The 26,731-nt window shown below is 56.2% G+C and overlaps 3 protein-coding genes across 3 annotated transcripts in view; 2 read left to right on the top strand and 1 right to left on the bottom strand.

Annotated features, from left to right (window-relative positions):
- Positions 1–4,644, bottom strand: part of NXN (nucleoredoxin) — a 56,834-nt gene extending 52,190 nt beyond the window's left edge. Inside the window, exon 1 of the mRNA XM_040532331.1 lies at positions 4,239–4,644. Within this exon, the coding sequence (XP_040388265.1) occupies positions 4,239–4,556 (318 nt within the window). The 5' untranslated portion in view covers positions 4,557–4,644. The remainder of the gene's footprint in view (positions 1–4,238) is intronic.
- A 5,307-nt stretch (positions 4,645–9,951) lies between these two features.
- Positions 9,952–20,051, top strand: SLC47A1 (solute carrier family 47 member 1). The gene is made up of 17 exons (XM_040532700.1): positions 9,952–10,293; positions 11,830–11,931; positions 12,427–12,495; positions 12,895–13,043; positions 13,463–13,505; positions 14,236–14,280; positions 14,690–14,787; positions 15,037–15,134; positions 15,468–15,581; positions 15,816–15,883; positions 16,351–16,459; positions 16,857–16,932; positions 17,251–17,320; positions 17,963–18,095; positions 18,462–18,556; positions 18,797–18,878; positions 19,209–20,051. The coding sequence occupies exons 1-17, from the start codon at positions 9,967–9,969 to the stop codon at positions 19,442–19,444; spliced, it is 1,914 nt and encodes a 637-aa protein (XP_040388634.1). The 5' UTR covers positions 9,952–9,966; the 3' UTR covers positions 19,445–20,051.
- Positions 20,052–20,842: 791 nt separating this feature from the next.
- On the top strand, positions 20,843–26,729 carry LOC121057928 (multidrug and toxin extrusion protein 1-like). Its single transcript, XM_040532701.1, has 18 exons — positions 20,843–21,012; positions 21,330–21,509; positions 21,719–21,820; positions 22,032–22,100; positions 22,292–22,440; positions 22,540–22,582; positions 22,676–22,720; positions 23,069–23,166; positions 23,340–23,437; positions 23,933–24,046; positions 24,158–24,225; positions 24,459–24,567; positions 24,695–24,770; positions 24,849–24,918; positions 25,177–25,309; positions 25,611–25,705; positions 25,849–25,996; positions 26,115–26,729. Exons 1-18 carry the CDS (start codon positions 20,938–20,940, stop codon positions 26,318–26,320), a joined length of 1,878 nt encoding a protein of 625 aa, XP_040388635.1. The 5' UTR covers positions 20,843–20,937; the 3' UTR covers positions 26,321–26,729.
- Positions 26,730–26,731: the final 2 nt, after the last annotated feature.

The raw sequence follows: 26,731 nt of genomic DNA, 5'->3' as shown, positions 1-26,731 counted from the left end.
CTTCACTGAGTAATCACAGAAATGTAATAAACGTGTTCTGCATTCGTTTAAAACCAGAAGAGAACTATTTCGGCTCCAGTGGAAACAGTTTGGCCTTCCCAGGAAGCATCTGGGCAGCGTTCAAGCAGATGCATAAATGCAGTGGAAAGAAAACAGAGAGTGCAAGGCGAAGCACACAGCGCTGCGCACGAGAGCGGCCACACCAAGAAAGAGGAGTTAGGAAAATGGGGATTAAAAAGAACGAGGAAGGTGACTGAGCCATGTAACAGGTAGAAACAAAAGCAAGGGCAAATAAACAGCAGCAGCACATAAACTGCTTCTCTCCCAACGCAGATCCTTTTCTCCTCCAGTGCAGGGACCCTTCCTGCACCCTTCCGTATGCAAGGATGCGTGCCAGCACCTTCTCAACCCAGAAAGCGGCCAGTTTCTTAGCGGAAAGCACCCAGATGGCACATAGCACCGCAGCCAGCAGGGACAGCACGCTCCTGCGCAAGGCTCCGCGCCACCAACGCTCCAACAGCCCCCAAATGCCCCCCATGGGCTGAGCACCCGGGAGCTGGGGGATGCTGGTGCTCCCGTGGATGGGGCACACGGGGCACATAGGCAGCTGGGGCTGTTGACATTGCCGAGCTCCTCGGTGCCTTGGGCAGCCGTCAGGAATTAATGCCGTCATTAAAGCAACCCTCCAAAACTTGAGCAGCTGTTCGTGCAAGCGGCTAACGACAGGGTGATGTTAAACCAAAACCCCAACTAAAACAAAAGGGACGGCTCGACATCTCTCTCTCGTGCTCCGCTCAGCAACTCCAGGCTCTATCGGGAGACAAATCAATTACCAACAGCTGCGCATAGCTCCCCAAACCCCGGCCTGAACGCCTTAATTGAGGGATGTGTACCAAAAGTTGAAGGCCTCCAATCTCATTTGGTAATGGTTTTGTTCTTGAAAAAAAAACAACAAATAATAGGGCTGTCTGTGGCTCAGACAGAGGCACAGCGCCATCCTCCTCGTTAATCAAAGGCCTTCCCCACGTCCAGATGTTTGCTGACTTCTCTGGCTCTTTTATTACTGGTTTGGAGACGGAAATCTCTGCTAAAGTTACCCAAATTTAACCGGTTGCTGCAGGACGCACGGACTGCTACGCCCTCGGCCCTGCAACCTGGCATTCCTGAGCTCCCGAGGAATTCCGTGAGAGCGGCTGCTTTCTTGGACAGCCCACGCTACTCGCACCAATATCCACGGGAGTAAGAGGTTATTTTACTTTCAGGACTGTGGGAATTTTACTGCAAGCCCAGAAAGGAGGCTGGTTTTTCAAACCTAGCAACGTTCAGTGCCTGGGCTTTGGAAAAGGGAGAAAATTGAAAAAAATAATAACATGGAGTGCACCAGGGAAAGGTGATGGGTACACTGATAAATATTTCAGTAGTCTGACAAGCAGGAAACTGTAATAGCTGTATTATTCAGTAATTCTGGGCAACAAAACTGATGCTACAGCCAATACGGGACAGTAAGTCATCGCCCCCCAAAGCTTTCACAACCTCAGACCAACTAACGAGCCCGCAGAGGTCACTGCTGGCTGCAGGGACCTCCGGAGGCCTTCCAGCCGCAGTCACCAACACGAAACAGCCGCGGCTTCGCCCGGCCAAGCTCCGAGGACGAGAGCCCACAGCCCCTCCGGGCCGAGGCTGCAAGCTCAGCTCAGTTCCCTGCCTGATTTTCCCACGTCTCTCCCTCCCTTTTACCCCTCTTCTGTATCTACACGATGCTTTTCTTCCAGTAAATCTGTAATTCTCTGGGGCTTGTCTCACATCGGGTTTAAGAATAGCTTTTAGAGCAAAAGAGCCATAACTCAAAAGGACTGTCTACATTTTTCTAATGCTTTTGTTTTAAACAAATTAAGCCTGCAAGGTACCGAACATATGCTAGACATCCCCAGCTCTTGCTGGCATGTAGCTGAAAAATAGAAAGTTTGTGCTTTTCTGGAGAGTCAGGTCATTAGCCCGACTATTTAAAAACCAGACTATTATACAAGGAAACTTCTATCTGCCTGAACTACAGATTATAAATCTCCTGTTTAGAAATCTGATATCCCGACATAATTGCCCTTATAACTTACAAATAGGTTCTCTGTTATCCATAGATTAAGCTTCCTCCAAAGCCACATCACATCTGCTTAGTTTTGAAAATATACAGCACAAGCTTCAATTACTTTACACTCTGCACAAAAATAATCCTGAATTTAACTCAGGGTTTCTTGAAATAAGAATTTAAGACCCTATAATCTTTTTATTTCATGTTTTCTCGCAATCTAATAGATGGAAGTATTGGCCAGAACGTAAAATTAATGCCACCTTCCACTCCAACTACTTCCCAACAATTTAATTATGTTATAGTGGAATTTTTAAAGCAAATACGGCGAAGCAAAAAGCCCCACCACCTAAATAATCTGAAATGTTCTGCAGGGAAATGGCCAGCTACTAATTGGAACCACAATCTTTTCATGCCCCTGTAGTAAGAGGTTTGGGTTTTAAAGGCACCGGCATTAAAACCTAATTCCTCTGAGGGACAAAGCAACTCGCCTTGTTAAGCAAACTGACCACAGCCTGTGCTCACGGCTCCCACTGAGACGCGCCTTGGGTTCAAGGGGGGAAGCTGGGGGTCTTCAGCAGCAGCACCCGGGTGCGTCAAGCTGGACATGAGGAACCTGAGGCTTAGTGACAAGAATGACAGCAAACAAGCCAAAATCACACCACCTATACTTCTCAGAAGAGGGGACATCCAACAACGAGCCCAGATGACAGAAAACGTTTCCAAAGATGACTCCGGTGCCTAACGCGCCACGCCGATGCAGACAGCGGAGGGCTCGGGGTCCTGGTCAGGAAGGAGAAGCCTCGTCCACCCCAGCAGAGCCCACGTTTGAGAGGGTTGCCCCCCGGGCTCCCGAGGCATGGGATTTAAGCCCAGCTCCAGGCGAAGGGCTGGGGGCGAGCCCACCTCCTCCAGGGCTGAGCAAGCGCCCGCTTGGCCGCCGCCAGCGGCTGACAAAGAGAGAGGACTTCGCTCACCGCGCAGCCCAGCAGCACCCGTGGCTTTCAAACAGCCAGCTGCAATTACGCTCCAGAAAGATGTTTAGAAATGACACTGTGGGGCTCCATCTTTTTAATTATTGCTCAACAGCTTTCAGAGAAGATTACGTTTGTAAAGACTTTTTTTTTTTTTCCCTTAAACTACCAACACTGAGAACTCGCTGAATCTGAAAATCTGGTCTTTGCCCTTCCGTCCCTTGCAGCCTTGGATCTCAGGGTTTTACAGAGCTCTTTTTGTCTGGTATTTTTCAGTGTTTCAGATGAAACTCTTTAGATTAAGGACTGTAACATGTAGTACACCAAAAATATCAGCTGTTAAATAAATACGAAAAAAGAACAGCACCAATTCAGCCAGCTGCTTTGCCAGGAACTCCCAAACTGGCTCCAGTCCTCTTTTAGACCACCAAATGTCCCCTTACAGCTGACGGAAACCACAGACCCCATCAATGCTGTCCCCAAATCCTTGCCAACATCCCAAAGGTCCCCTGGGGACGCTGCCTGGCGCTCCCAGCGCCGAGCTGCCCCGCGTCCCTCGGCCGGGCAGAGCCACCCGCCAGGTCCAGCCCGTAGCACAAAGTTTACGTCTCGAGGAGCAAATCGCACGGAAGCCAGACGGCTACGAGCACCCCACGCTCACATCGCTTACAAAAGACCCGCTTTTACCTAAGAACCGGGTTCCACACCCAGCAGACGCCCCGTTCTTCGAGGGGCCAGCCAAGGCCGGGGCACGGCCAACACCCGCCGGCCCCAGCCACGGCCTCGCGGTCCCACCGCGGGCTGTCCTCGGCCCCGGGCTCGCTCCCCTTCCCTCACATCCGTGACTCAAGAAACCGTCCTCAGCAGCTCCCCTAAGCCCGATTTCAGCCTCAGCATCCCCTATGAGCGTGGCGAAACCCAACAGCGACGAACGGCACAACCCCAGCCACCCGCTCGTGGCCCCCCTCCGCCCCCCGCCCGCTGCCCCGGCCGTGCCCCGGCCCCTGGGGGAGCACAGGAACTTTCTGGGAGGCTCCGAGCCCGCAGCCCCACCGCGCCCCCCTTTCATCCCCCCGGGACAAACCCCGGCACGCCCCACCCGGGGCCGCCCCCCCCCCCCCCCCGACCACCACCACCACCACCACCGGAGCTCCCCGCTCGCAGCCCCGCTGCGGTCTCACCTTGCGGTGCTTGTCGGCGAAGGGCAGCGCCAGCCAGGGCATGGCCCGCACGGCCTCCTGCCACTGCTGCTGCTCCTGCTCCGCCGACACGAAGACGATCTCGAGGCGCTGAGCTCCGGCCGCCGCCGCCTCCCCCCTGAAGCGCCCGTAGAAGGCGGCCAGGCTGGCGCCGAGCTGCGCGCAGGGGCCGCTGAGGCTGCAGCCGAAGTAGAGCCCCACCAGCGAGACCCCGCGGGCCGCCAGCGCCGCCACCGCCACCTCCTCCCCGTCGGCGGCCACCAGCACCTCGCCCAGCACCTCCGACAGGGCGCCCGCCATCCCGCTCCGAGCCCTCCTTCTCCTTCTTCCCCCCCGCAGCCAGCGCCGGCCGAGCCGAGCCCCGCTCTGCGCCGCGCCCGGCCCGCCCGGCCCGCCAGGGGGCGCTGCCGTGAGGCGCGGCCTCCGCCCGCCCCCGCCGCCTCCGCCGCCGCCGCTCCGGGGCCCGGCCCGGCCTCCCCGGGGCCCGTGAGGGGAAGCCGGGGTGGGGCGGGGGGGGGGGTTGAGGCGGATGGGCCCTGCCTCGCCTCACGGGGTCTGGACGGTCTCAGACAGTTCCTGTCACAGCCCCGCTGGCCTCTCGGCTGTCCCCTTGGGTCGCTGCCCGAGGCTCGGCCGAGGGGGAAAGCGCTCTTTGTTCGCAAAATTGCGGGGCAAGGTCTTGTTTAGCCCGGCCGACGGGCGGACCCCAAAACCCGAAAGCGGATCCGGAGGTGTAAACACGAGGAAATGTGGCTGCGTTGAATCACGCCGTCTGGCTGGGAGGAAATAAAGCGTAAACGGGGACATGCAAAGCAGGCTTGAAAACGTATCTCCTCTTCATAACCAGAGCCTGCAACCTGCGAGCACGCAGAATGCAGGGCAGCAAGGTCACCAGCAGCCCTACACCCATGTCACTGCTCTGAGCCCGAGCCACACACTTTCGAGCGGCCGCCCTGCGAGGCCACGGCCAGCCCCAGCCTCCAGGGGCCTGAATCCAAGACTTCAGCTTCAGAGCATCCACACACACACGTCTCCAAACGCACAGAGCTCCCCTGGTGCCGCGCAAGCACACTTTGGTGAGGAAAGTGTGCTTGTGCAGGTCGGCCCCCTGCTCCCGGACTGCTTTCCTAGGAGAGCCCCCAAACAACAGCCCTACATCTTGCTGGCTACTGTAAAAGACGCTTATCTTTACAACCCTTCCTTACTTGGCTTTTCGCTTGGCTTCTTGTTATTGCTGCTTTCAATTGTATTTAAAATTGTTGTATAGCATCCAGAGCCATTAGGGGATGCTTTACAAATACAATTAATTATCATTATTATTATTACAGCATTACAATCTCTCTTTTCCTTTGCCAAGACCTGCTCCCTAGAGGTGGTTCAAAGCAAGAGGCGTTTTGTCTTGTTTTTATTTGTCCTGCCTTATCTGCTTTAATTAAGCATTTGGGCTCATTAGGGCAAGGAATCTGTTTTTTAAGTCGGTGGCCCTGAGCTCAACAAACCTATGTGGCAATATAAATATTCTGCTGTAAAAATGATATTTATAGCTGCAGTCAACTAAAAATGACCTCTTTTTTAGCGAACCAAGCAGAAATAAGATGCCCTGAAACACAGAACGAGAAAAAGTGAGGGAGCAGCTGGACCTGTCCAAGCAGCATCCCCAAGGTGGGGCTGCCCAAAATGGGGTGAACCTGTGCGAATTCTGGTAGGTCCGGCTGCGAGTGGCCATCAGCTCACGCACAGACCCCGCAGCATCACCCTGAGGGGCCAGAATTAAAGAGGCACAAAGACAGTGAGGGGCTTTCACCCAACAGTTTATTGTCTGCAAAGCGATATTGCCAATCTGCTTTTTTCTACTATTCATTTTTAGAGCCACCGCTTTTAAAACTGCACCGCCCGCGTACCGTACCTTTCTCTAAAGTATTTGGCAAATATTTTGCCAAACTATTTGGCAAATAGCATTTGGCAAATATTTCTACTGGCCTTGTGGTTGGTTTCCCCACAATCGGTGTTTATTGGGGTCTTTTCCACAAGAAAGGAAATACCGAACAAGTGGTCCGAAGGAGGGTGAAACCGATGAGTCCCAAAGTGCCAAACAAAGAAGAGAAACCCTGGGGAAAAAAAAAAAAAAAAAAAAAAAAAAAAAGGATTTCATCCCCGGCTCCCTCCTGCTCGTCTCTGCTCTGCATGGAAGCGAGGAAAGCTCGGCGTGTTGGAGGTTCCCGAGCCTCAAGTGACACCTACCGGCAGCGGGGCTCGGGCTCCTGCGGCCCCGGCGGGCGAGGGGCAGCCGGTGCCAGCCGCTGCCCGGTCCCCGGTATCCCGGTGGGGCAGGAGGGATGCAGGTTGGGCTGCGGGAGGTGCAAGCCCAGCTCAGCTCACGCTTCCTGTCTCAATCGGAGAAGCTCTTCACGCTTTATGGCTTCTGCCCAAAGTCGGTGATGCGAGGGCGTGGTGGTAGATGCTCATCAGCCCGAGAAAATTAAGCCCATGGCATTAAAAAAAAAAAAAAAAAAAAAAAAAAAAGGTGTGCTCAGGGTGTTTCCTTTAGCAGCAGTAGCCTGATTAACCTAAAACCATAGGTTAAAGAAGCCACCAAAGAAAACTCCTGTCCACCAGCAGCCTGGTTATCGTGGGAAGTGCTCCAGCAGGGTTCCCAGCATGCGGGTGGCAGCAGCACGCGGCGGTGGGTGCATGGCGGTGCCAAGGCAGGAGGACTCGCGGGTGCCAGCGGGACTCTGGATTTCTCATTGCTTTTGTGAAACAGGCAACTGCCTTTTGGAGAAATTCCATCCATTGTGAACAGCAGCTTCCAGCCTCTCTGTAACCCTTCTTACAGAGGCATGTCTGCACTGGTGATACGGGACAACAGGGTGAGCAGTTCTTTTGTTGTGACCCCAGAAATACAACCTGCCCGATACCCTCTTGAACATGAGAAGGCTGATTGCATTAGAGATCAGGTGAGCATCCTGAGCTGCAACAGGATGTTCCTGCCATCCCCCCTTCTTTTCTACTCCTTCAATCCTCTTTCTTACTGATATCTCTCCTCTGAGATCAGAGGACGCAGCTACAGGGCACAGCTCTGATCACGTGCTCCCGAGGTATGGCACTTAAAAACTGATTTCATTGCAAAAGGCTCCTTAGTTTTTAATTTAGCTGTGTTCTGAACTCCAGATGACGCAGGGAGGAGTGGATTTTCCACGGTATCTGGACATTAGCCAGTAGCCAAGTCTTTTAAAAGAAAGGGGGGGGGCTCTTCAAACAGTTGAGCATTTGACACAAATCCATCGTGTTCTGAGATTTTTCTTATTTGGTAACTCTTAATCTTAATGGTTCCAGACACGGTACATTTGTGAGGTTTATTTTAGTAACGTGATGTTGGCTGTATTTCAAAATACGGACATATATATCTAGAGAAACCCCTGGGTAGCCATCCTGCTGGAAATCTGCAGAGAAAGGGCCTGATTCTGCTCTCCTGACGATGTGTGCAATTGCAACCCTTCTCCCTTCAGCTGCATTCTTCTGGATTTACATCAGCATTGCTGGGAACGCCACGGGGGCCCAGCTGTTGAAACCAGCTCCAACAGGGCAGGCCATCTGTGTGCTCCAGACGGTTCGTAGCCAGTCACACATTAACTCCTTTAAACAGGTCTGTGCTGAGGTACCGGGCTTCCTCAGCACGGCTTCACGTTGTCTGGAGGTCTACACTGAGCGAGTTCGACGATGTTACACCCCGAAGGAATTTGACCCTTCAAATTCTTCCAGCCGGTGTTGCAACAGAGTTAACATCCGGATTGCTGGGGGCAGCTGGGGTCAAGGCTAGCCCTACCTTTGACCCTGCCCATCTGTATGGGGCTCTGGCAGAAGAGCCCTGCTGAACCTTGCGGGGCAGCTGGCAATGTCCTTGTGCCCGTGATGGAAAGGGAAGGAGCAAATGTGCCAGCACGAGGCTCAGCTTGCACAGCCCCTCGTCCTCTCCTGCCGGCAGTGGGACAGCACGGTCCCAACCCGGAGATGTCCCTGACCCTGCTCATCACACCCAGTCTGCTTCCCAGCAAGATCAGGATCCACATGTGACCATGAAAACAGAACAACTCTTCTGAAAATAAATACTTTATTTCAAACAGCAGCAGCAAAACACAAGAAGTGTGTGTGTGTGCATGTGTGTGTCCATCCGTCCGTCCATCACAGACCCTCTATACATGTTTGGCTCTGCAGAGACTAGCCCAGGACCTGGCTCCTGGGGCTGGAAGGTATCATTTCCCCCCCTAAGCCTGAAACAAAAGAGTTTTATTCCTCTCATAGTCCTTTTCCCCAGGTTTCTGCCTGGTTCTCTCCCTCCTCCTTGCCAGCCCTGGGTCTTGATCTCAGCAGGGTCACCAGCAAACTTCAAAGTGACTCACACTTGCGCTGTTTGTTGAGGACTGAATGGCACCATCTGAGCCTTATCTGTCCCCTCCTGCCTACCGGCACCGCAGGAACCCTCTAGCCATCAGGCAGCCGACTTACAACTGCCAGGCAGGATGCACCTTGTTCACTGCCAACAAATTCTATTTCTTCATAGCTGCCAAAAAAAAGTGCTGCCTCGCAGGCAGCACAGACTCCTGCACGAGCACCAAGTGATGTGAACACTGCCTAAGGAAGAGGAAACTGTCCCAAGAATTAAAATAAACTTGGGAACTTTACACTGAACTTTACATTGTTCTCTCCTCATTTGTGAAAAGGTTTTGTTGATCGGTGAACGAAAACCTCTGCAGTGAAACACGCGTTTCTTGACGAAACGAATTCAGGTGAATTTTGCAAGGTGCCTTTTCCCCCTTGAGTACCACCAAAATCAAAAGGAACTGGAGGACCAGATCACAGCAGGATCAGACACTCCATTGTCCTGCAGTGCCCGGATTTTAACATGGCACATCAAATCCCCAAGGCTGTGACTCACCACCGCTACAACCCAGCTTTCCATGATGTCACGTTATAGCTGAAGCAGCAAGGGGGTAAGTGACACATTAACAAGGTTTTACATTTCTGGTTGGTGGCATCACAGCTGTAGGGCACTGAGACAGCATTTAAGCAGCTCTAAAACACGCCTCACTTTCCACTGTAAAATTCCACACATTGGAAACAGATTTTGTTACAGCTACTTGGTTACGAGCACCTGTGCAGAGGTAAAATCTCACTCACCTAACGGCCCAGATCCCACCCAAAGCAGGGCCCCTTTTCTCACCAGGTGCCAGGCAAACACAGCCACGGGCACCCCAGCCCAGACGTGGTCCCACCTTCAAATATTTACTCCCCTGCACCACTGCTGAAGCGTTTCAGCGCCTGACTGGTGGACGGGAAATCCCTGTTTTGGAGGGTGATTCCCCAGGTGCCCCTACAGGTGAGATGTCCATGGGATGGATGGAGCAGCCTAGGGCCAGCTGCCCTTATCTTACTGCTGATGGCAGAACGAACATCCCTGGAGGATGCGCTGAGAAATCCCTGCCTTTGATGAGCAAACCTTGTTGAGGGGCTCTCGGCAGACCCGCATCCCCCTGTGTGTGTGTGACCTTGGGACATTTTTACAGGGTCCCAGCCCTACCCCTGAGCTGGGGGAGGCAGCCCACGCGTGTCCCCATCCCACAGACGCTGCTTAACAAACCCACGCCTAGGGGGCTCCCCAGCCTCCCCAAACCCCATGCTGGGCTGCGGCCAACACCTCTGCCTATGTGGAATGCCCCCCTCAAGCTCAGCCCGGCGGGGCCCCGACTCCAAGCCCATGCAGGGCGGCGAGGCCCCAGCCCCCGCCGTGCCGAGCCGAGCCGTGCCGGCCCGCACCGCCCACAGCCGGCACCCCCACGGCCCCGGGGGCGGGGAGGCGGCCCGGGCCGTGCCCATAAGGCGGGCGGGCGGCACCGGGGGAGGGAGATCGGCGGCTCAGCCCATGGCGACGGCGGCGGCGGGCGGTCTGGCGGCGCGGTGCCTGCGGGGAGCCCGGCGCCTCCTCCCCGCGGGCGTCCGGCGGGAGAGCCGGGAGCTGGCCCGGCTGGCGGGGCCGGTGGTGAGAGCCGGGGGCCTGAGGGGATGGAGGGGGCCGCCGAGAGAAACCGGGCGCGGGCGGGAGGGCGGGTAACGGCGGCGGCGCTGAGGGGAGCGGGGCGCTGAGGGGAGCGGGGCGCTGCCCGCCCTCAGCCTGCCCCGCGGGGAGAGGCAGGCTCCGAAGCCTCCGTTTTCACCTCCCCTCGCTCATGCTCACCGGGGCTGGCTCGGCTCCGTGCTCCTCTGCACCCGGTGGGCTGGGATTAAAGCATTAAACCGCCACCATTTAGCCCTTCGCTGGCACACGGGTGCTTGCTTGCTGTCACAGGGCTTCCTCATCCTGCTCGCCCCGTGGAGCCAGTGCTGGCTCTGGCAGCCCCTTCCCATCATCTCCCAGCCCAGGTCTGGCAGCACAGCCCTCAGCAGGGTCCTTGTCCAAGGGCAGGAACAGACCCCGGCCTGAATCCCTCAGACACGAAACTTTGTAACTGAAGCCTTCTGCTCTACGTGGTAGCTAAGGACCAGCTTCAGGACATCGCTGAGATGCCCTCGTTGACATCTCACACCGACCTGGTGCAAAAGGACAGCAGAGGAAGTAACGACTGGTTTCTGTTTCTGTAGCAGAATGCATCAGCCCTAGTCCCGTGCCCCCAGCGCTTCTACCTTTGGCACAGTGCGCTGCTCTGTGGGCGTCGATAACCTCAAAACCAAACCTACAGCTGTCTTCCAGGTGTAGGTCTTCTTAGTTCACACTCATTTCGTGTCAAACCCTGCGCTGGAGCAATCTGTACAGACCTCTCCTGCGGGGATTACTCACAGCCTAGACATGGCGGGGCCTGAGAGGATGCTGCATCTGTAGGCAGCAGCGGGAGGTCGGGGCAGGAGAAGGTTTTGTTAGGTTCTTCCTTGGGCCCCACAGGAGCTGGTTCTCCAGCGGTCTGGGCTTGCCGACTGCTGGGAGGAAAGGAGCAAGAGCAGCCCCATGGTCGCCAGCCATGCCCGCCTGTCAGTGGGTCTCTAGCTCTTCCCATCCAATCCTAGCTGTGCCACAGCTCTGTGCCTCGCGTGCTGGAGCGGGGCTGTCCTCTTGCCAAGGGAAAATGAGGGCTCGAGCCCAGTCTCTGCAACAGCATCGCCAAGTCTTGCTGTAGCCCCTGGCAAGGAACAAGCAGGCTGGACTTAGCATCTCTGCAGGAGGAGAGGACAGTGTGGTTTGTGGAGCTGAGCTTTTCCCAGATGCATGGAAGCACTGGGATTTTTTATTTTCTTTCTACTTGGTTTTCATGATGGAAAAGAGGCTTTCTAGGGGAGCCGTTATGCCCCAGCTAAACAAAGACATCTGGCAAATTGACTGCAACACCAAAATACCATTGGAGGCAGCAGTCGGTGTTGAAAGACAAAACCACTGGGAGCCTGTGGGAGGCATACAGCTGTTGGTCCAAACCTGACCAGTCATGGTCCAAACCCGAATGACTGGTCATGGTCCAGCTGCAGGGGAGGGATGGTGCTCATCAGGTCTGAATGGGTGCTCACCTCACCGTTCCTCTTCCCACCCGAGTTTGTAGCCCAGCTGCTGGGGTTCCTGATCAACGTGGTCAGCTCCATATTCTGCGGCCATCTGGGAAAAGCCGAGCTGGATGCCGTGACGCTGGCTGTGTCTGTATGTATTACTCTGCTTCTCCTCTGATTTAAAGCATGTAAATTGAGACATCAAAAAGAAGTCTTGTAGGAATGTTTATCTGATGACCCTGTGTATCAGCACGGCCTGATGCAATGCAAACATTGCATCCACCAAATTGTTCCTTCCTTTGCCCTGAACAGAGGCAGGAGATGGGAGCTGAGCAGTAATGACTGTGCTGGTGCAAGGCCAACAGCTGGTCAGGGAGCTGGAGCTGCCAGACCTAGGTGTGTGTGCGCTGAGGAGCAGCACTGTTTGTAGTCCTTTAGATATTCACCCTGTGGTAAAGATTCCTTTTCACATCAGAACAGGGAAGAGACTATTTAGGTAACATGAATGTGTTATTCTGAGAAACAGAGAAAGACTGGAAACTTCCCAAAAACCCATAGCTGAACTGTCTCCCCACCCAGCTGGGAGGGACACAGTGCTTAGGGACAGGTCTTCCCTTGCAACCCAAGTCACTTGTGTCTCCTCCAGGTCATCAATGTGACAGGCATCTCCATCGGTTCTGGTTTGGCCTCAGCATGTGACACACTGATGTCCCAGGTAAGTTGCAGCTCCCCCTTTCTTGTACCTGGTGGGGTTGGGTTGGGAACATCTCACCTACGCAGCGTGGTCTGGGTACAAAGGGTGGGAGGATGGCAGCTTCCAGCCAGCCTGGGGCTACACGCACTGTCTGGAGCGTGCTCCCTCTGCATGGGGCAGGAGGGGTACAGGCAAGGGATGGAGCTGAGATGGGCTCCCAAGGGAGCACTGGGTCATGCCTGGGTAGCAAAGGGAGGTGCAATCCATCTGAGAAACAGCTAAACCCAACCAGCCTGGTGCTAGCCACTCCTGGGAGCAGGGGGGAAAGGTATTTAATCAGTCTATTGCTCCAGTCTTGAGCACTTGCCCAGATCCTTTGGCTCTTCATAACTCTCACCTTGGTCCTCTGTCCTCATGCAGACGTATGGTGGCAAGAACCTGAAACAGGTGGGCACCATCCTGCAGCGAGGGATCCTCATCCTGCTGCTGTTCTGCTTCCCTTGCTGGGCACTCTTCATCAACACAGAGCGGCTCCTCCTGCTCATCCAGCAGGACCCTGAGGTCTCCAGGTCAGGGGTGAGATTGAATCCGATCCCTCTTTGGTCAGCAGCGTGTCAGGTCTCAGCCCTCCAAGCCCCTGGCTCAGAACAGGGTGACTTCTGGGACCTTGCTTGCTAGCAGAGCCAACAGAAACCCCCATTAACAGGTGAAAGAGTCCCTGAACCTTCCCTGGGCCAGTCTGCCTGGGATTTGAGGCCTCTGTGTCCTCTGCAGCTGGAGGACTGCAGTGGGTGCCCATCAGCTCTCCGCTTGCTAGCAGTGGCAGTGGCTGATGTATCTCCTCCAGCCCTCCTGGGCTGGGCATTTGGCTGTGGCTGGGTTGCTGGGTAGTCTTGAAGTCAAGGCTCCGTGGAGCTCAAATGCAGTGCTGCTTGGTTTGGCTCTTGCTTTCCTGTATCGTTAACTGAGTAAACATCTTTCTTTCCAGGTTAACTCAGGTCTACGTGATGATCTTTATTCCAGCTCTTCCTGTAAGTTGCTGCTAAAGCTATTAGAAGCTCTGTATCCCTTTAACATGGGGAAAGGAGGAAGGATCCTTGCACTGCGGATCACAGGGCAGCATGATTTCAGGTTTTACAATGTGCACCTTGATCTTAGGCCTTAGTGGATGTGCACCGACCAGTAGCTGCTGGACCAGCAAACATGCAGCCTTTCATCTTAGTGTGCAGAGGCTTTTACTACAGGCCACGTCTCTGCCCAACAAGTAACAAGCTCTGGACATTGGAACCAGCGGCTGCAGGGCTCACTCAGCTCTGTGATAAAAGCTGCAGCTCACTCTTAGCACATGCAGCCACTGGGCTCTTGGCTGCTTACTCAGCCTCTCTGAAGAGGCTCCTCTAAGTTGGAGCAGTACCCCTGGAGAGTAAGTGCCAGTAGGTTAATGCTTTCTGCCAAGGTTTCCAGACTCTGCTCTCCCATGCTGATGAGGAAGCATGGGAGATCTCCCGTTTGGAGGCTGATCTCTGTGCCTAGCAGGAACGGGACTGGTGCCTGTTGTTACTCTTGGCCTGTGGTGCATCCAGTACCAGCAGACACCAAACTTAACACAGAGCACAAGGTTTCAGGCATCGTGCTGGGCTGTGGCACCCTGACACGGCCGTGTGAGAGCCCTGGGAAGGACCTAGCTGCAGGTGTTAAATTGTAGCTGGCTGCTGAACCATGGTATGGCAGTGCTGATGAAATGAATCCTGACTTTTACAGGCGGCGTTTCTGTACCAGCTGCAGACAAGATATTTACTAAGTCAGGTATTGTGTAACTAACTGGGCTCTGGGCCATGGGTTAAAGGTATTCCTAGCAACATGGATAAAGTTGAGGATCTAAATTCTTCCTGTCGTGGTGAGAGCTGGGCTGAGGAATGTGTGAACCACAGCCTCCAGCTGGCCCTGCGGGACAGGGAGAGCTCATGGGAACCACCCTTGGGTTGCTCCATTCCCCCACTGCTTCCTCCCAGCTCTGCACCAGCTCTTGAGCCCTGCATGCTGCCTTCTGTGTGTCTAACACAATCCAGCCTTACCTGAAGTGAGAGCCACCTTCTTGGCTTTCTCCTTGAACACTGCTGAAGGTCTCCCTAGTATTCCATGGGTGGTGGCTGCAGGTTTGGGGGCTTGGACAGTGCTGGGGAAGCAAACTCCAAAGTCTCTCCTTGGCTTCCAGGCGATCATTTTACCTCAGGTGGTGACAGGAATTGCAGCCAACATCCTCAATGTGGTCATGAACGCCTTCTTCCTGTATGCACTGAAGCTGGGCATGGTGTAAGTGTGAGCAGAGGTGGTGACAGCCCCTCTGGGGGTGCAGGGGTTTGCTCAGGGCTGTAGGGGTTTTTCTTTGGGTGCCCAGTTCTGCAGTGTTCTGCCCAAAGTCAGCCAACTTGGACAGATAAGGCAGGGGGGTGATTTTGCTCCGTATCTGCAGTGAGACTTACATGGGTGCCACCAGGTCCCCTGCTGGAGCTGAGGAGTGGCTGAGGGCGGTGTTTGTAATCTGCCTGTTTCTCTCCCCAGGGGCTCGGCTTGGGCCAACACTGTTTCTCAGTACACCCAGGCCATTCTCCTCTTCCTTTATGTGCGGTGGAAGAAGATCCATATGGAGACCTGGGGAGGTACTGTTTGTGGGTTAGGCCTTCAAAATACCAGCGTCTGGCCCTGGGGATTTGGCACAGTCACCAGCACCTGAGGTGTAGGTCTGACAAAGGCATTACCACCCCCTGACTGTGAGGCGAGGCTGTAGACATGATCGTAAGGCCTTTCTGGGGAACCAGGTTCATTCTTGATCACCTTACCTACCTCAGGGATGCACTGCAGTACAGCAAGACTAAGCTGATGTGCTGGGAGCTGTGGCTGGGATGCTGTCCTGCAGCGTCCAGAAAAGTGTGTGGCTCCCCTTTGGGGGATGAGAGAGAGTGCACTCACGCTGCTTCACTCCTACCTTGCAGGTTGGACCAGGGACTGCCTCCTGGACTGGGGCTCCTTCATCCAGCTGGCTGTGCCCAGCATGCTCATGATGTGCATTGAGTGGTGGACCTTCGAGATCGGGAGCTTCTTGGCAGGTGAGTCCCAGTCCTCTTCCTCTGGTGCAGCAGGGCATCCTCCAGCCATGCCTGCCCTAGTGGCCACCTCTTCTGTGTCCCTGAGCATCTCCTGCCAGCAGCGTCCTTGTCTCCAGGGCTGATTCTGTAGGATGCTGCATCTATGAGATGGGAACCATGTAGTCACTGCCTCCTTGTCAGCAAAGGAGGAGTTTTAACTCTGACCTAATGAAGGAAGTGCTGAATCTTTTCCAGGACTGCTCAGTGTGGTGGAGCTGGGTGCGCAGTCAGTCATCTACGAGCTCTCTTCTGCAGCTTACATGGTAAGGGCTGGGTGCATTAAACTGGGATCAGCTTGGGAGGATGCCCCAGACAATGGTGCTGCAGACCAAGGCTGGGGAGGGAAGCAGGAATCAATACCAATACCAGGCAGGTGATAACTCTCAAGCCTACTGTGTAGCTGCACATCCAGGGCTGTGCTGGAGATGAAAAAATCCCTTTACTGCATCTGCCCGTCCTTGCGCAGAGAATATCCAAACTGCTCACACTGATGTCATTGTGTTCGTGTGTGTGACTGCTTCACCGAAGTGTGTGTGTGTGGGGGGGGGGGCGGGGGGGTCTGTTTCAATTCCAGCCTGCTCTGGTGCTTCCCAAAAGATTCTGCACATTGGGCAGGGAGTAGTGTGGGGGTGGGTGTTAGCAATTTGCCCCAGATTCCCTACTGGGGAAGAAGAAAATTTGGTGCAGGCTTTAATTGCCACTCACCTCCTCTTTGTCTCCTGATACTCAGGTGCCTCTGGGCTTCAGCGTGGCTGTGAGTGTCAGAGTGGGCAATGCCTTGGGATCAGGGGATGTAATGCAAGCCAAGACCTCCTGCATCACTGCCCTGCTGTGTACAGGTCAGCCTAAGCCCCTGCAGAGGGGAATAAAAGACAGATATCAGCACCGGGTTCAGTTCACCTCTCACAGGGCTGGGGGCACCCCACCAACAACCCCAACCCACTTGCCACTTGCTTGGGCCCTCTGGGCAGGGTGGGACCCTGGCTCTTCTGCTCTGTTAAGAACCTGGTGCAAAGGCTCCAATAAAAAATGCAATTTAGCATTCTGCCTTCCACCTCTAGAAGGTGGATGGAGCATCTGGGCAGAAAGTGGAGAAAACAGACTTGTCTTCTATTGCAGTAACAGCTGGAGGTCAGCCAAGCCCAGTTCCCATCACATGAAGCCCCGGAGGTCTGGGCCTGGCCAGGAGCATGCTGCCTTTGAGGCAAGCTGTTCCACTATTTCTTTTTCTTGTAGAAGTTCTTGCTGTGGTGGTTGCAACGTTACTGGGAACCCTAAAGGACGTGGTGGGCTACATCTTTACCAATGACAAGTGAGTTAACAGCTTTTGGAGTATTGGTAACTTTCCGGAGAATGCGATCTGCCCCGGAAGCAACTCAGAGGGATACAGTTCATAAACATCCATCTGGCAAATGTGTTCCCCAAAGGTTCCTCCCCACCACCAGGTGTCATTGGGCAGCGTGGATGCTGCTGAGGGTGGGACGATACCATACCCAAGCTGTATGCACTCCCCACAAGTCTCGTGGGCCGGGAGCAGGCTTTGCAGTGGGCCAGGAGATGTGTCAGAACCAGAGTTCCTTGGGACCAGGCATGCTGCTTTCCCTGATCAGTACATACATCGTCTCCACAGGGAGATCGTTACCTTGGTGTCCAAAGTGATGATCATCTTTGCTCCGTTCCACTTGTTTGATGCAGCAGCAGTGAGTATTCCAGCACATGGAGCGATCCCTCTCTGCAGACTGGGGTGCAATGGATAGCACAAGGCTGACTTAAGCTCTTTCTTGATCTGTTAAAATGATACAGAGAAGCACTCTGAAAAAGCTGTCACAGCAGCTACTTGCATTACCTGTAGCACCTCAGTGTCCCCTGTGCTTGCAGATGCCTACTGGCATTGCTGCAGAACAGCCCAGTTCTTCCTCTTTTCCTCCTGTCAAGCTTTTTACTACCTTTTCAGAGCAAAACAAGCAAACTTCTGACATCTCTGAAGATCCAGCTCTCACAGCACAGTGGCAGTGCTCGTAGAACTCATTAGAAAGCAGCGTCAGTCTGCTTTCTTCTGTCGTGTCCCTGGGAGGGAGATGTAGGCAGTGTGGACAGCATGCTGAAGTCTGCCGCTCACCCCTCGGTGCCTGCAAATGGCTCCGTGCTCTCTGCCTGGCTCAGCAGCCGGGAGGAGAGGAAACCATGCTGTCTGTGACCTGGTTTTGGTCCCTCTGGGCTCTGTGGGACGGTTCTCTGGGCTCCCCTGTTTGCAGGGCTGTGCCAATACCCCAGCTGCCCTGTGGCGGTACCAGTCATGACACGTGCTGCCCATGTGTTCACCCTCTGCCTGCTTTCCTTAGGCGACCTGTGGCGGTGTGCTGAGAGGCACAGGGAAGCAGAAGCTGGGTGCCATCGCCAATGCTGTCGGCTATTATGCCATCGGGCTGCCCATCGGCATCTCGCTGATGTTTGCAGCTAAGATGGGGGTGTTAGGTAGGTGCATCCTGCGTTTGGCATCGGGAGTCTGGCTGGGTAGGAGCTGCAGGGCCAAACCCTGCACCTTGAGCAAAGGTTCAGCCCTGGGACTTGAGATCCTCCCTCGGGTCGGTGGGGCCGAAGTACACACTGATGTGTTTTGCTGAGGCAGGCTCTGCGTTGCTTCCAGCAACTGGGAAATCTGAGCTTGCTCCCAGCACAGGACCTACCCAGGCGTTGCTCCTCCTCACTGCCTCTCAGGGCAGCCCTGTTTCTCTTGGGGATGATGATCTCACCCCACTGAAGTCCTAGGGCCTTTTAGCAGTGATTGGCAAAAGCTGGGTTTCCTCAAGCCCATGCTAAAATACCTCTCCATTTTTACAGGTCTGTGGGTGGGGATGATCGTTTGCATCTCCTTGCAATCCCTGTCCTTCTCAGCTTTTGTCATCCGCATGGATTGGAAGAAAGCTGCAGAAGAGGTGAGACTGGTGCTTTCCTGCAGCAACTCTTCAAAGGTGTTAGGCTGGCTCCTGCCCCAGTATGGTACAGCTGTCTGGGGGGGAGCAAAGCGACACAGGATCTGTCCCTCTGCTGTAGCACAGGAGTAGTTTGGTGCTGAGCATGGTTTCTTTGAGAGGGTGGAGGAAGGAGGCTCAAGTTTGCTTGGCTGGGCAGCACATCTCTGCTCTGAGAACGACAACTCTTCAACGTGTTTTTAGGCTCAGATCCGAGCTGGACTGAAAAAACAGCTAGAAGATGTGAACTCCAACGGCACAGCTGCTAACAAAACATCTGCTGTGGGTATGTAACCAGGCCTGACAACAGGGAGGGAGCCCTAATTCTCCACCCATCCCTTCCTCTCCTTCAGGGTCATGCCAGTGGTGTCTCTCCTGTCAGCCCCTATGGCTGGAGAGACCACAGTGTCTGGCACCAGTCCCCGTTACCCTTGTCACCACCCTGGCTGCTCCAGGGAAGAGCCAGAGCACACCTGTCCCTGTTACTGCTGCGTGTCCCAGCCTCCGTGAGCCTTGGCAGAGGACCCTCAGGACTGTCACTGGTGCTCCCAGCTTCAGACTTGGGAGCTCCTGACTGCACCTTGGCTTCCCTGCCACACTCACCTCTCTTGCACAGATTACATCTCCGTGGACATAGACACCTTAGACACCGTGGTACTGCCTGACACCATGGTGGGAGGTGAGAGGCACCCCGACCACGAGCTCATCACACAAGAGGAACCTGCGGCCATCTCTGCTCCTCCTCCTGTGGCGTGGAGGGCCCTGATCGTCCGCCGGGTGCTGGCTGCTGCTGCTGCCCTCGCTGTGCTGCTGGCAGGCGTGCTGGTCCGGCTTCTGACCGCTAACAGCTAGAGGCAGCACCAGTGTGCCACTGGGAAAGTGGCTGCGTGTGCAGGAGGGCAGGTGCTAATGTCCCAGGGGGACGGTGCAGGAAGGGATTTCCCCCTCAGCACCTGGTAGAGACACTTGGCTCCATCGCTGGTTAACTGAAAATATCTTACGCTACATCTGTAGTTCTTAAAGGAGGTGAGCGTGCAGTACCTGGGCTGGACGTGTGTAAGAGCTGGTCGCTTCTCCAGCACTGCCTGGGGGATGTCACTTGGGGGAGGCTGGAGCCTGCCTTGGGGCTGGCCAGGGATGGAGACAGGGACCTTATGCTGCTGTCCTGCTTCCTCCTGGGAGCATTTGTCCACAGCATTTGCTAATAGCAGAGGCTTGTGCTGCCTGCACAGCACCGTCCCTCACACACCACCCTGTGCCTGTGTCTCGGTGCGTCAGAGCCCACTCTCTGTTGCTGCAGCAGTGCTGTGCAGGGCCAATTGTGTGGGAAAAGGGCTGATGACTCTGCCAGGTCTCTGACCCTGTTCTACCTGGTGTGTGACAGGCACAGGGCCTAAATCAGCTCTTCTTTGCACTTCTGTAATGTGGGCTTTTAATACAATAAAGTTTTCTGAATAAACCTTGGGCTGTTAATGTGGTATGAACATGACCTGGGTGGGTCACTGGCACATCCAAGCTCTTGGCACAGAGACGCATGTCGAGGGGGTGCTGAATGACCAGTTTTCATGAGAATAGCCCTAAAAGCAGCCTCAAACTCCTGGTCCAGGGGCTTGAAGCTGGCTTTGGCTGTAGCCACAGCCAGGACCTTGCACACCTTCCTCACTCTATGTTGCTGCTGAGCCACACGGGTTGGGTGGTGTCGTACCCCGCTGCGGTACTGCCAAGGGAATGCCTTGGGTCCTTGTGCACTGCCCACCCCCCTGACATTTACACCGAGCCCTGTCCCACGTTCCTGCTCTTACCTGGAGCTGTGTGGAGCAGCGATGCCGTAGGTTCTGCAGCACAGCCAGTACTCAGAGATGGGCACCACATCCAGTGGTGGATGGCGTCACCCGTCAGGCTGCGCTGGGTGCCTGTGGATGAAGAGAAGAGGCCATGCAGGAGTTCAGAGCAGGTGGTAAACACGGTCTTGCAGTGCCCGGGTGTTGGAGGATGCAGAAGGCATGCTCGCAGTCCTGGTAGTTCTGGCAGCACAGCCCTGGAGAGCAGGACAGTCCCTTGCTCTGCCACATGGGCACAGAGCCCCCAGCTTCTCTGCGCCAGAGAGGGTCTGCACCCATGGTGACAGCTTCTGAGCCCCCCCGGCTCCCTGCGCCAGGCTGAGGCAGGATGCTATATTTGGCCTGGCAGAGTGGTGACGGTGAAATCTGACGCTGCCGTGCTGTGCGAGGCTGACAGCTGGAGCCAATGGGGCCGGCTTGTCTTGGCCACCTCTGCTGGGATGAGAGGGGCCCAGCAACTGCTGGCAAAGCACTTGGAGTCAGGAGCTGACAGCAGACGGACCCATGAACCCTTCATCTCCGCTGGAAGAGGAGGCCGACCGTCTTGCTCATGGGCCGGCAGAGCCACAGCGGAGCAGGGTATGAGCACTCACAGGGGTGATTTGGGAAGTCTCAGCCCCTACCCCAGCTTAGGGCAGGCTGTGAGCACCTTGCACGGCATGCCTGGGCTCCTCTGCACTGCCCACAGTGGGACGCAGGATCCGCGCTGCTCCCAGCCCTGTGCCCTGCCCTGACCCTACCTGCGCTCCCCATCGCTGCCAGCCGCAGGGCACACGCAGCCAGCTCGCCTGGGTGAAGTTCACACCCCGGGTTACACATTGCTCGCCCTGGAGGAGCCACGGCACACGGCAGCATTAACAGAGCGCAGAGGAAGGGGTCGTTTCACTCCCTGGCAGAGCGGCAGCATGAAGCGGGTGAGCCTCCCGGAGGAGAACGGCTTCAGCGAGCCGATGGCCACCGGGCAGCACGCGCTCCCAGCCGGTGGCTGCAGGAAGAAACGCTGCTGGCTTCAGCGCCTGGTACCGGACAACTTCTGGGAGGACACGAAGAAGCTGCTGGTACTGGCAGGGCCGCTGGTAAGGACCCCGGGAGGCGAGCACCGGGGCTGCACCGACCACAGCCGACACAGCGAGGAGCAGGGACCTCGGCCAGCGGAGCCTTCAACAGCTCCTGGATGAAATGAACCCCCAGGGCTGCTAAACACACTGCCCTCCTGTCCCCTAGCCCTGAGGTGTCCCCCGCAGAGGCACCCCTGCTCACCTCCGCCTCTTCTCTCTGCACTCAGATCCTGATCCAGCTGATGATTTTCCTGATACACCTCGTCAGCTCCATATTCTGCGGCCACCTGGGCAAGGTCGAGCTGGCCTCCGTCACGCTGGCCATTGCGGTAAGAATGCTGCAGGGCTGCCCCAGTGCTGGGTACCAGCCCCGACCCGCTAATGCTGGGGTGGGATATGGGGACAGAGCTGGGGCTGCCTGTGACCTGCAGGGACAGAGGAGACCTCAGACTTCTCTCTTTCCTTTTAGCTGCTCTCCCTCTCTCCCTCCCTGAAAGCCTTAAATACTCCCCTGTTGTCATTTCTTATTCCCTTTTCCAGGTTATAAATGTTACTGCCATCTCTGTAGGATACGGTTTGTCTTCAGCATGTGACACCTTGATATCACAGGTGGGTAACACTGCCACTTACCCTAAAGACACAGGGGTTTCTGGCATTACCTGTTGCTGCCCAGGCACTGCAGAGCCCCAGCAGCCACCCCATAACAGGGAGTGCTGAGCTCCCAAAGAAATTCCCAGTCCTTCCCAGGCAGTGCCCAGCGTGCTCAGGACCAGCACTCACTGCCATCCTCTCACCCGCAGACCTACGGCAGCAAGAACCTGCTGCGCGTGGGGGTGATCCTGCAACGTGCCACCCTCATCCTCCTGCTCTGCTGCTTCCCCTGCTGTGCCATCCTCATCAACATCGAGCAGCTCCTGCTCCTCCTCCACCAGGACCCCGAGGTCTCCAGGTCAGGTGGTCTCCAGGGGACCCTGCTTTGTCCCTCCCCAGCATGATGGGGGGATGGTGGCCATGGTCCCTCACTGACCGTGGCTCTCGTGTCCCCCAGGTTAACCCAGCTCTACGTGATGGCATTTGTCCCCGCTCTCCCGGTAAGTCCTGGGTGCTGGCCACACATTTTCCACTTCTGCAGCCCAGCCTGCACTCAGAGCCAGCCCTGGCTCATGCACCCCTTTGCTTTCCAGGCGGTTTTTCTGTACAACCTGGAGACAAGGTACCTGCAGAACCAGGTGGGTCCCGCAGCCCTGAGCCCATGGAGGATCCTCCCAGCTCAGGGATCCCTCAACCACACGTGGATTTTCATCCACGCCACTCCCCATGGCAAGGCAGCATTTGTCTAAGGCACCACAGAGCAGCTCTGCCCTGGACATCGCCCCATCACACAGACAACTGCATCCCTCTGCCTGATGAACTTCCCTTCCCGTGTCCCCATGTTGGGATTTTACGTTCAAAGTGCTCATTTTCCAAGCTGGCGACAACATCAGAAGTTTCCTCTCTCTGGCTGTGAAAGCTGCGGGGATTGGGGTTGGCGAGGGCCTCCCCGCAGCTGCTGCAGCCCCATCCCCTCCTGTTTGCAGATGATCATGTGGCCCCTGGTGCTGAGCGGGATCGTCGGTAACATCGTCAACGTGATCGCCAACTGCATCTTCCTCTACGTGTTCCACCTGGGAATCACGTGAGTAGTGCCCCTGGGGGTAAAAACAACACAAAAAAAGTGATTTTGTGGGGAAATCAGCACCACAAGCTGTAGCTGCTGCTCATGGGGCATGGTGGGACCCTGGGTTCCAGCACCCTGCTCCTGGGGAGGTGTGAGTGTGATGCTAACGACCGTTCTCATTTCCTTTCCAGGGGCTCTGCCTGGGCCAACACTGTTGCTCAGTATTCTCAAACCATTTTCTTGTTCCTGTATATTGTAGGCAAGAAGCTCCACGTGAAGACGTGGGGAGGTAAGGCATCGCTGACCGGTTCCTGCTTTACACACGTTCCTAAATCTTCCAGCAATTCTTCTGAGTGACTGATGTTAGTCCTGGAGGGGAAACATTAACCCCAGCCCAGGAACGCAGCGCCGCTTTGGTGGCAGCTCGTCATGTGAGCGCTGGCCGAGTGCCGCGCAGTAAACATTAATTCTGGAGGAAGGAAACCTCCTGCCGAGGTGTTGAGGGTTCAGCCCCAAAGCCGGATGAGCACAGACGTAGGCGCGAAGTTGTCCTCAGATGCTCTGCTCGGGGAAGGCTGAGCTGGGCGTTGCACTGCTCCGCTCCACCAGTGGCGCTCCTGAGTGCATGCTCTGTGGCCGGAGGTGCCACGAAGCCCACAGGTGTTGTGCTGGGGATCTGCAAACAGGTCCCGGTGCGAGTGGCATGTCCAGCTGCCTTGGGCACCCTCAGGGGTGACACTTTGTCACTCTGGTCTCCATCGGGTGACGTGTCTCCTCTCCACAGGCTGGTCCAGCGAGTGCCTGCTGGAATGGGACAGCTTCACCTCCCTGGCTATCCCCAGCATGCTCATGATGTGCATCGAGTGGTGGACCTACGAAATTGGGAGCTTCTTGATAGGTCAGCGGGGAGGGGGGCTGCCAGGGTGCGATGGGGCACCACAGGCAGCGTGGGGGCTGAGATGGCACTTTGGGGGTGCCTGAACGCGGCGCTGAGCCCTTCTGTCCCCAGGGCTGCTGAGTGTCGTAGAGCTCTCGGCGCAGTCCATCATCTACGAGGTGTCCGTCGTCGCCTTCATGGTAAGGGTTGGGGGTTTTTAGTTCAGACCGGGCTCCCTAAGGGGAATCCCAGCATGGATACGCAGCCAAAATCAACTCCAGCCAACTCCGGTCTCCACATCTCCCCCCTCTCTCCTTGCTCCTGCCTCCCCCTCCCACAGAGATATCCTAAATTAAACCCCGCTCTCCTTCTCCCTTTGCTGCTGCTGTCGTTGCACTGGCCCCATTACCTGGCCAAAACCCTGTGGTTGCAGATCCCGCTGGGGCTCGGCACAGCTGCCAGCGTGCAGGTGGGGAACGCACTGGGCGCCGGCGACGTTGAGACATCCAAGAGGTCCTCCTCCACCAGCCTGCTCTGCACAGGTCAGGGCTGTGCCGCGGCTGGCACAGCAGGAGCAGGTGGTGGTGCCATCCCCTGATCTTTCCCTCCACCTGCCCCGGGCTCCCCGTCGCTGTCAGGATGCTCTCACCTCTTGGCTCTGTTTTCCAGGGTTATTTTGCGTAGCCATGGGGGCCATTTTAGCCGCCACAAAGGACGTGCTGGGATATATCTTTACCAGCGACAAGTGAGTGTCCCCAGCTCCTGGCCCCGGCGCACGGATGTTTGTTCCTAAAAGCAACCGCTGGCTCTTCTCTGTCCCCAGGGAGATCGTTGACTTGGTGGCCTGGGTCATGCCTGTCTACGTCGTCTTCCATTTGTTCGAAGCCATGTGTGTAAGTCCCCGGGGACATTGCTACTGTCACTAGGGGACCTCGGTGTTGAAAATCAACTACCTGGGAGTACCCATTAGAAAACACCAAGCTCATGTAAAGATGCCATCCCTCAGGATGGGGCAGAGACACAGAAATAGCCATCAGAGGCATGGGAAGCCTTGTCCTCAGGGTCTGTTCAGCACCCTGGGGCAGCAGCACAGCCCCGAATTCGGCCCCAGGTGCACCACATGGCCCCAGCCTCCCTCCCTCTCCCCACAGGGCGCCTGCAGTGGGGTGCTCAGAGGCATAGGCAAGCAGAAATTCGGCGCCATCCTCAACGCCGTGAGCTACTACGGCATGGGCCTGCCCCTGGCAGTCGTGCTGCTCTTCGTGGCCAGGATCGGTGTCATAGGTACCAGCCCCAGGGGTGGGAAGCTCTGCACCCCCAAAATCTTCTCCCCTCGGATGGATGCAGCTCCCCCTGCACCACCACTAGCTTGCCATGACCCCTGCCTGGCTCTGCAGGGCTGCTGGGGACTGGGCACACTAGGGCGGACTGGGATGGTCCCTGCAACTGGTGGGAGCTCTAAATCACACTGGGGAAAAGCATTTCTGCTGGGCAGCCCCATCCCAATGTCCCTGCTGACCTCAGTGATGTCCCCGTTGGGTTTGTCTGGTGGTGGTGCCCAGCTGATGCCAGCATGCCCTCGCAGGGCTGTGGCTCAGCATGCTCGTCTGCGTCGCCATGCTCTGCACCTGCTTCATCGTCTACATCTCCCGCATGGACTGGAGGAAGGCGGCCGAGGAGGTAACCGCACACCGCGGCAGCATGCCCACCCTGCTGGATGGTCCCCAGCAGCCTCACTGTGATTGTGGCGGGCTGGGATGGCAAAACCCAGGGTTCTGCATCCGGGACCACAGCCACTTCCCTGCGCTCGGCTGTTCCCCCAGGCTCAGCACCGCGCAGGAGTGACCCCGTTGCCACTAGAGGAGCTGCACCCGGGCCCCGAACCCCCCTGCAAAGCACTGCCCTCTGGTACAGAACCGACCCCACCACCCCACGTTCACCTCCCAGCTGCTGCAGTGCGGGGCTGCGTAGGTACGGCTGAGGGCTGGGGCTGTCCGCGTGCCTGCGGTGCTCGTACAGCACTGTCAGACCTCAGGCAAAACCCTCGAGCCCAGAAGCCTTTGCTGACCCCATCCCCTTGTCGTTGCAGCGGGGGTGGAAGCGCAGAACGGCGTGGTGCTCACGGGCATCACCAGGCTGGAGGGAGCCACCTTCCAGCCGGAGCCCCAGGGAGAGCCACCGGGCAGCGCCATGTCCACCAAGGAGCTGATCGTCCGGCGCGGGCTGGCAGTGGCTGCAGCCATCACCGTGCTTGCGCTCGGCATCGTAATAAAGCTCATGACCAGCAAACACTGACTTGCACCTGGGACTCCAGGGACTTTCCTCTGGGGACGGAGACCCCTCCTGACTGATGGATGCACAAAGCACAGACCAGCCAGCAAAAGAATCCAGCACCCGCATGTCCCATCAGAGCAGATGTGTTTAGCCTTTGGCAGCATCTCCTCAGATCCTGCTTGGGACCGAGCTCTACAGCTGCTCCAACACCCAAAACACTGCTCTGGGCTGCCCGACACACACCGAGCATGCGGGTAGCCCCTTCCCTGCCCACACTGCCAACTGCTGCCTGCCGACCGGAGCTGCACAGCCCGGCTCACACTGCTGCTCCGACAAACGCCAAATAAAGAATAAACCCAGCCGGGCTCAGGCTGGCTCCTTTGGGTCCTGTGCCTGGCACCTGCTGCCCTGCCCCTCATAGCCCCAGGCCCC

Source organism: Cygnus olor, chromosome 20 (genome assembly GCF_009769625.2).
Source record: "Cygnus olor isolate bCygOlo1 chromosome 20, bCygOlo1.pri.v2, whole genome shotgun sequence".
Taxonomy (NCBI): domain Eukaryota; kingdom Metazoa; phylum Chordata; class Aves; order Anseriformes; family Anatidae; genus Cygnus; species Cygnus olor.
The sequence above is the reverse complement of the archived record's forward strand: the minus strand, read 5'-3'. Positions and strand labels throughout refer to the sequence as shown.

What these genes read in the sequence shown, in the direction of transcription:
- SLC47A1 (XM_040532700.1), top strand. Translation starts at nt 9,967, where the DNA reads ATGCCCCCCTCAAGCTCAGCCCGGCGGGGCCCCGACTCCAAGCCCATG. An exon ending in GTGACACACTGATGTCCCAG is followed by an intron (nt 12,496 to 12,894) that starts GTAAGTTGCAGC and finishes GTCCTCATGCAG; the next exon opens with ACGTATGGTGGCAAGAACCT. An exon ending in GATCGGGAGCTTCTTGGCAG is followed by an intron (nt 15,582 to 15,815) that starts GTGAGTCCCAGT and finishes AATCTTTTCCAG; the next exon opens with GACTGCTCAGTGTGGTGGAG.
- LOC121057928 (XM_040532701.1), top strand. Translation starts at nt 20,938, where the DNA reads ATGAACCCTTCATCTCCGCTGGAAGAGGAGGCCGACCGTCTTGCTCAT. An exon ending in TGTCCGTCGTCGCCTTCATG is followed by an intron (nt 24,226 to 24,458) that starts GTAAGGGTTGGG and finishes CTGTGGTTGCAG; the next exon opens with ATCCCGCTGGGGCTCGGCAC. An exon ending in CACCAGCCTGCTCTGCACAG is followed by an intron (nt 24,568 to 24,694) that starts GTCAGGGCTGTG and finishes TCTGTTTTCCAG; the next exon opens with GGTTATTTTGCGTAGCCATG.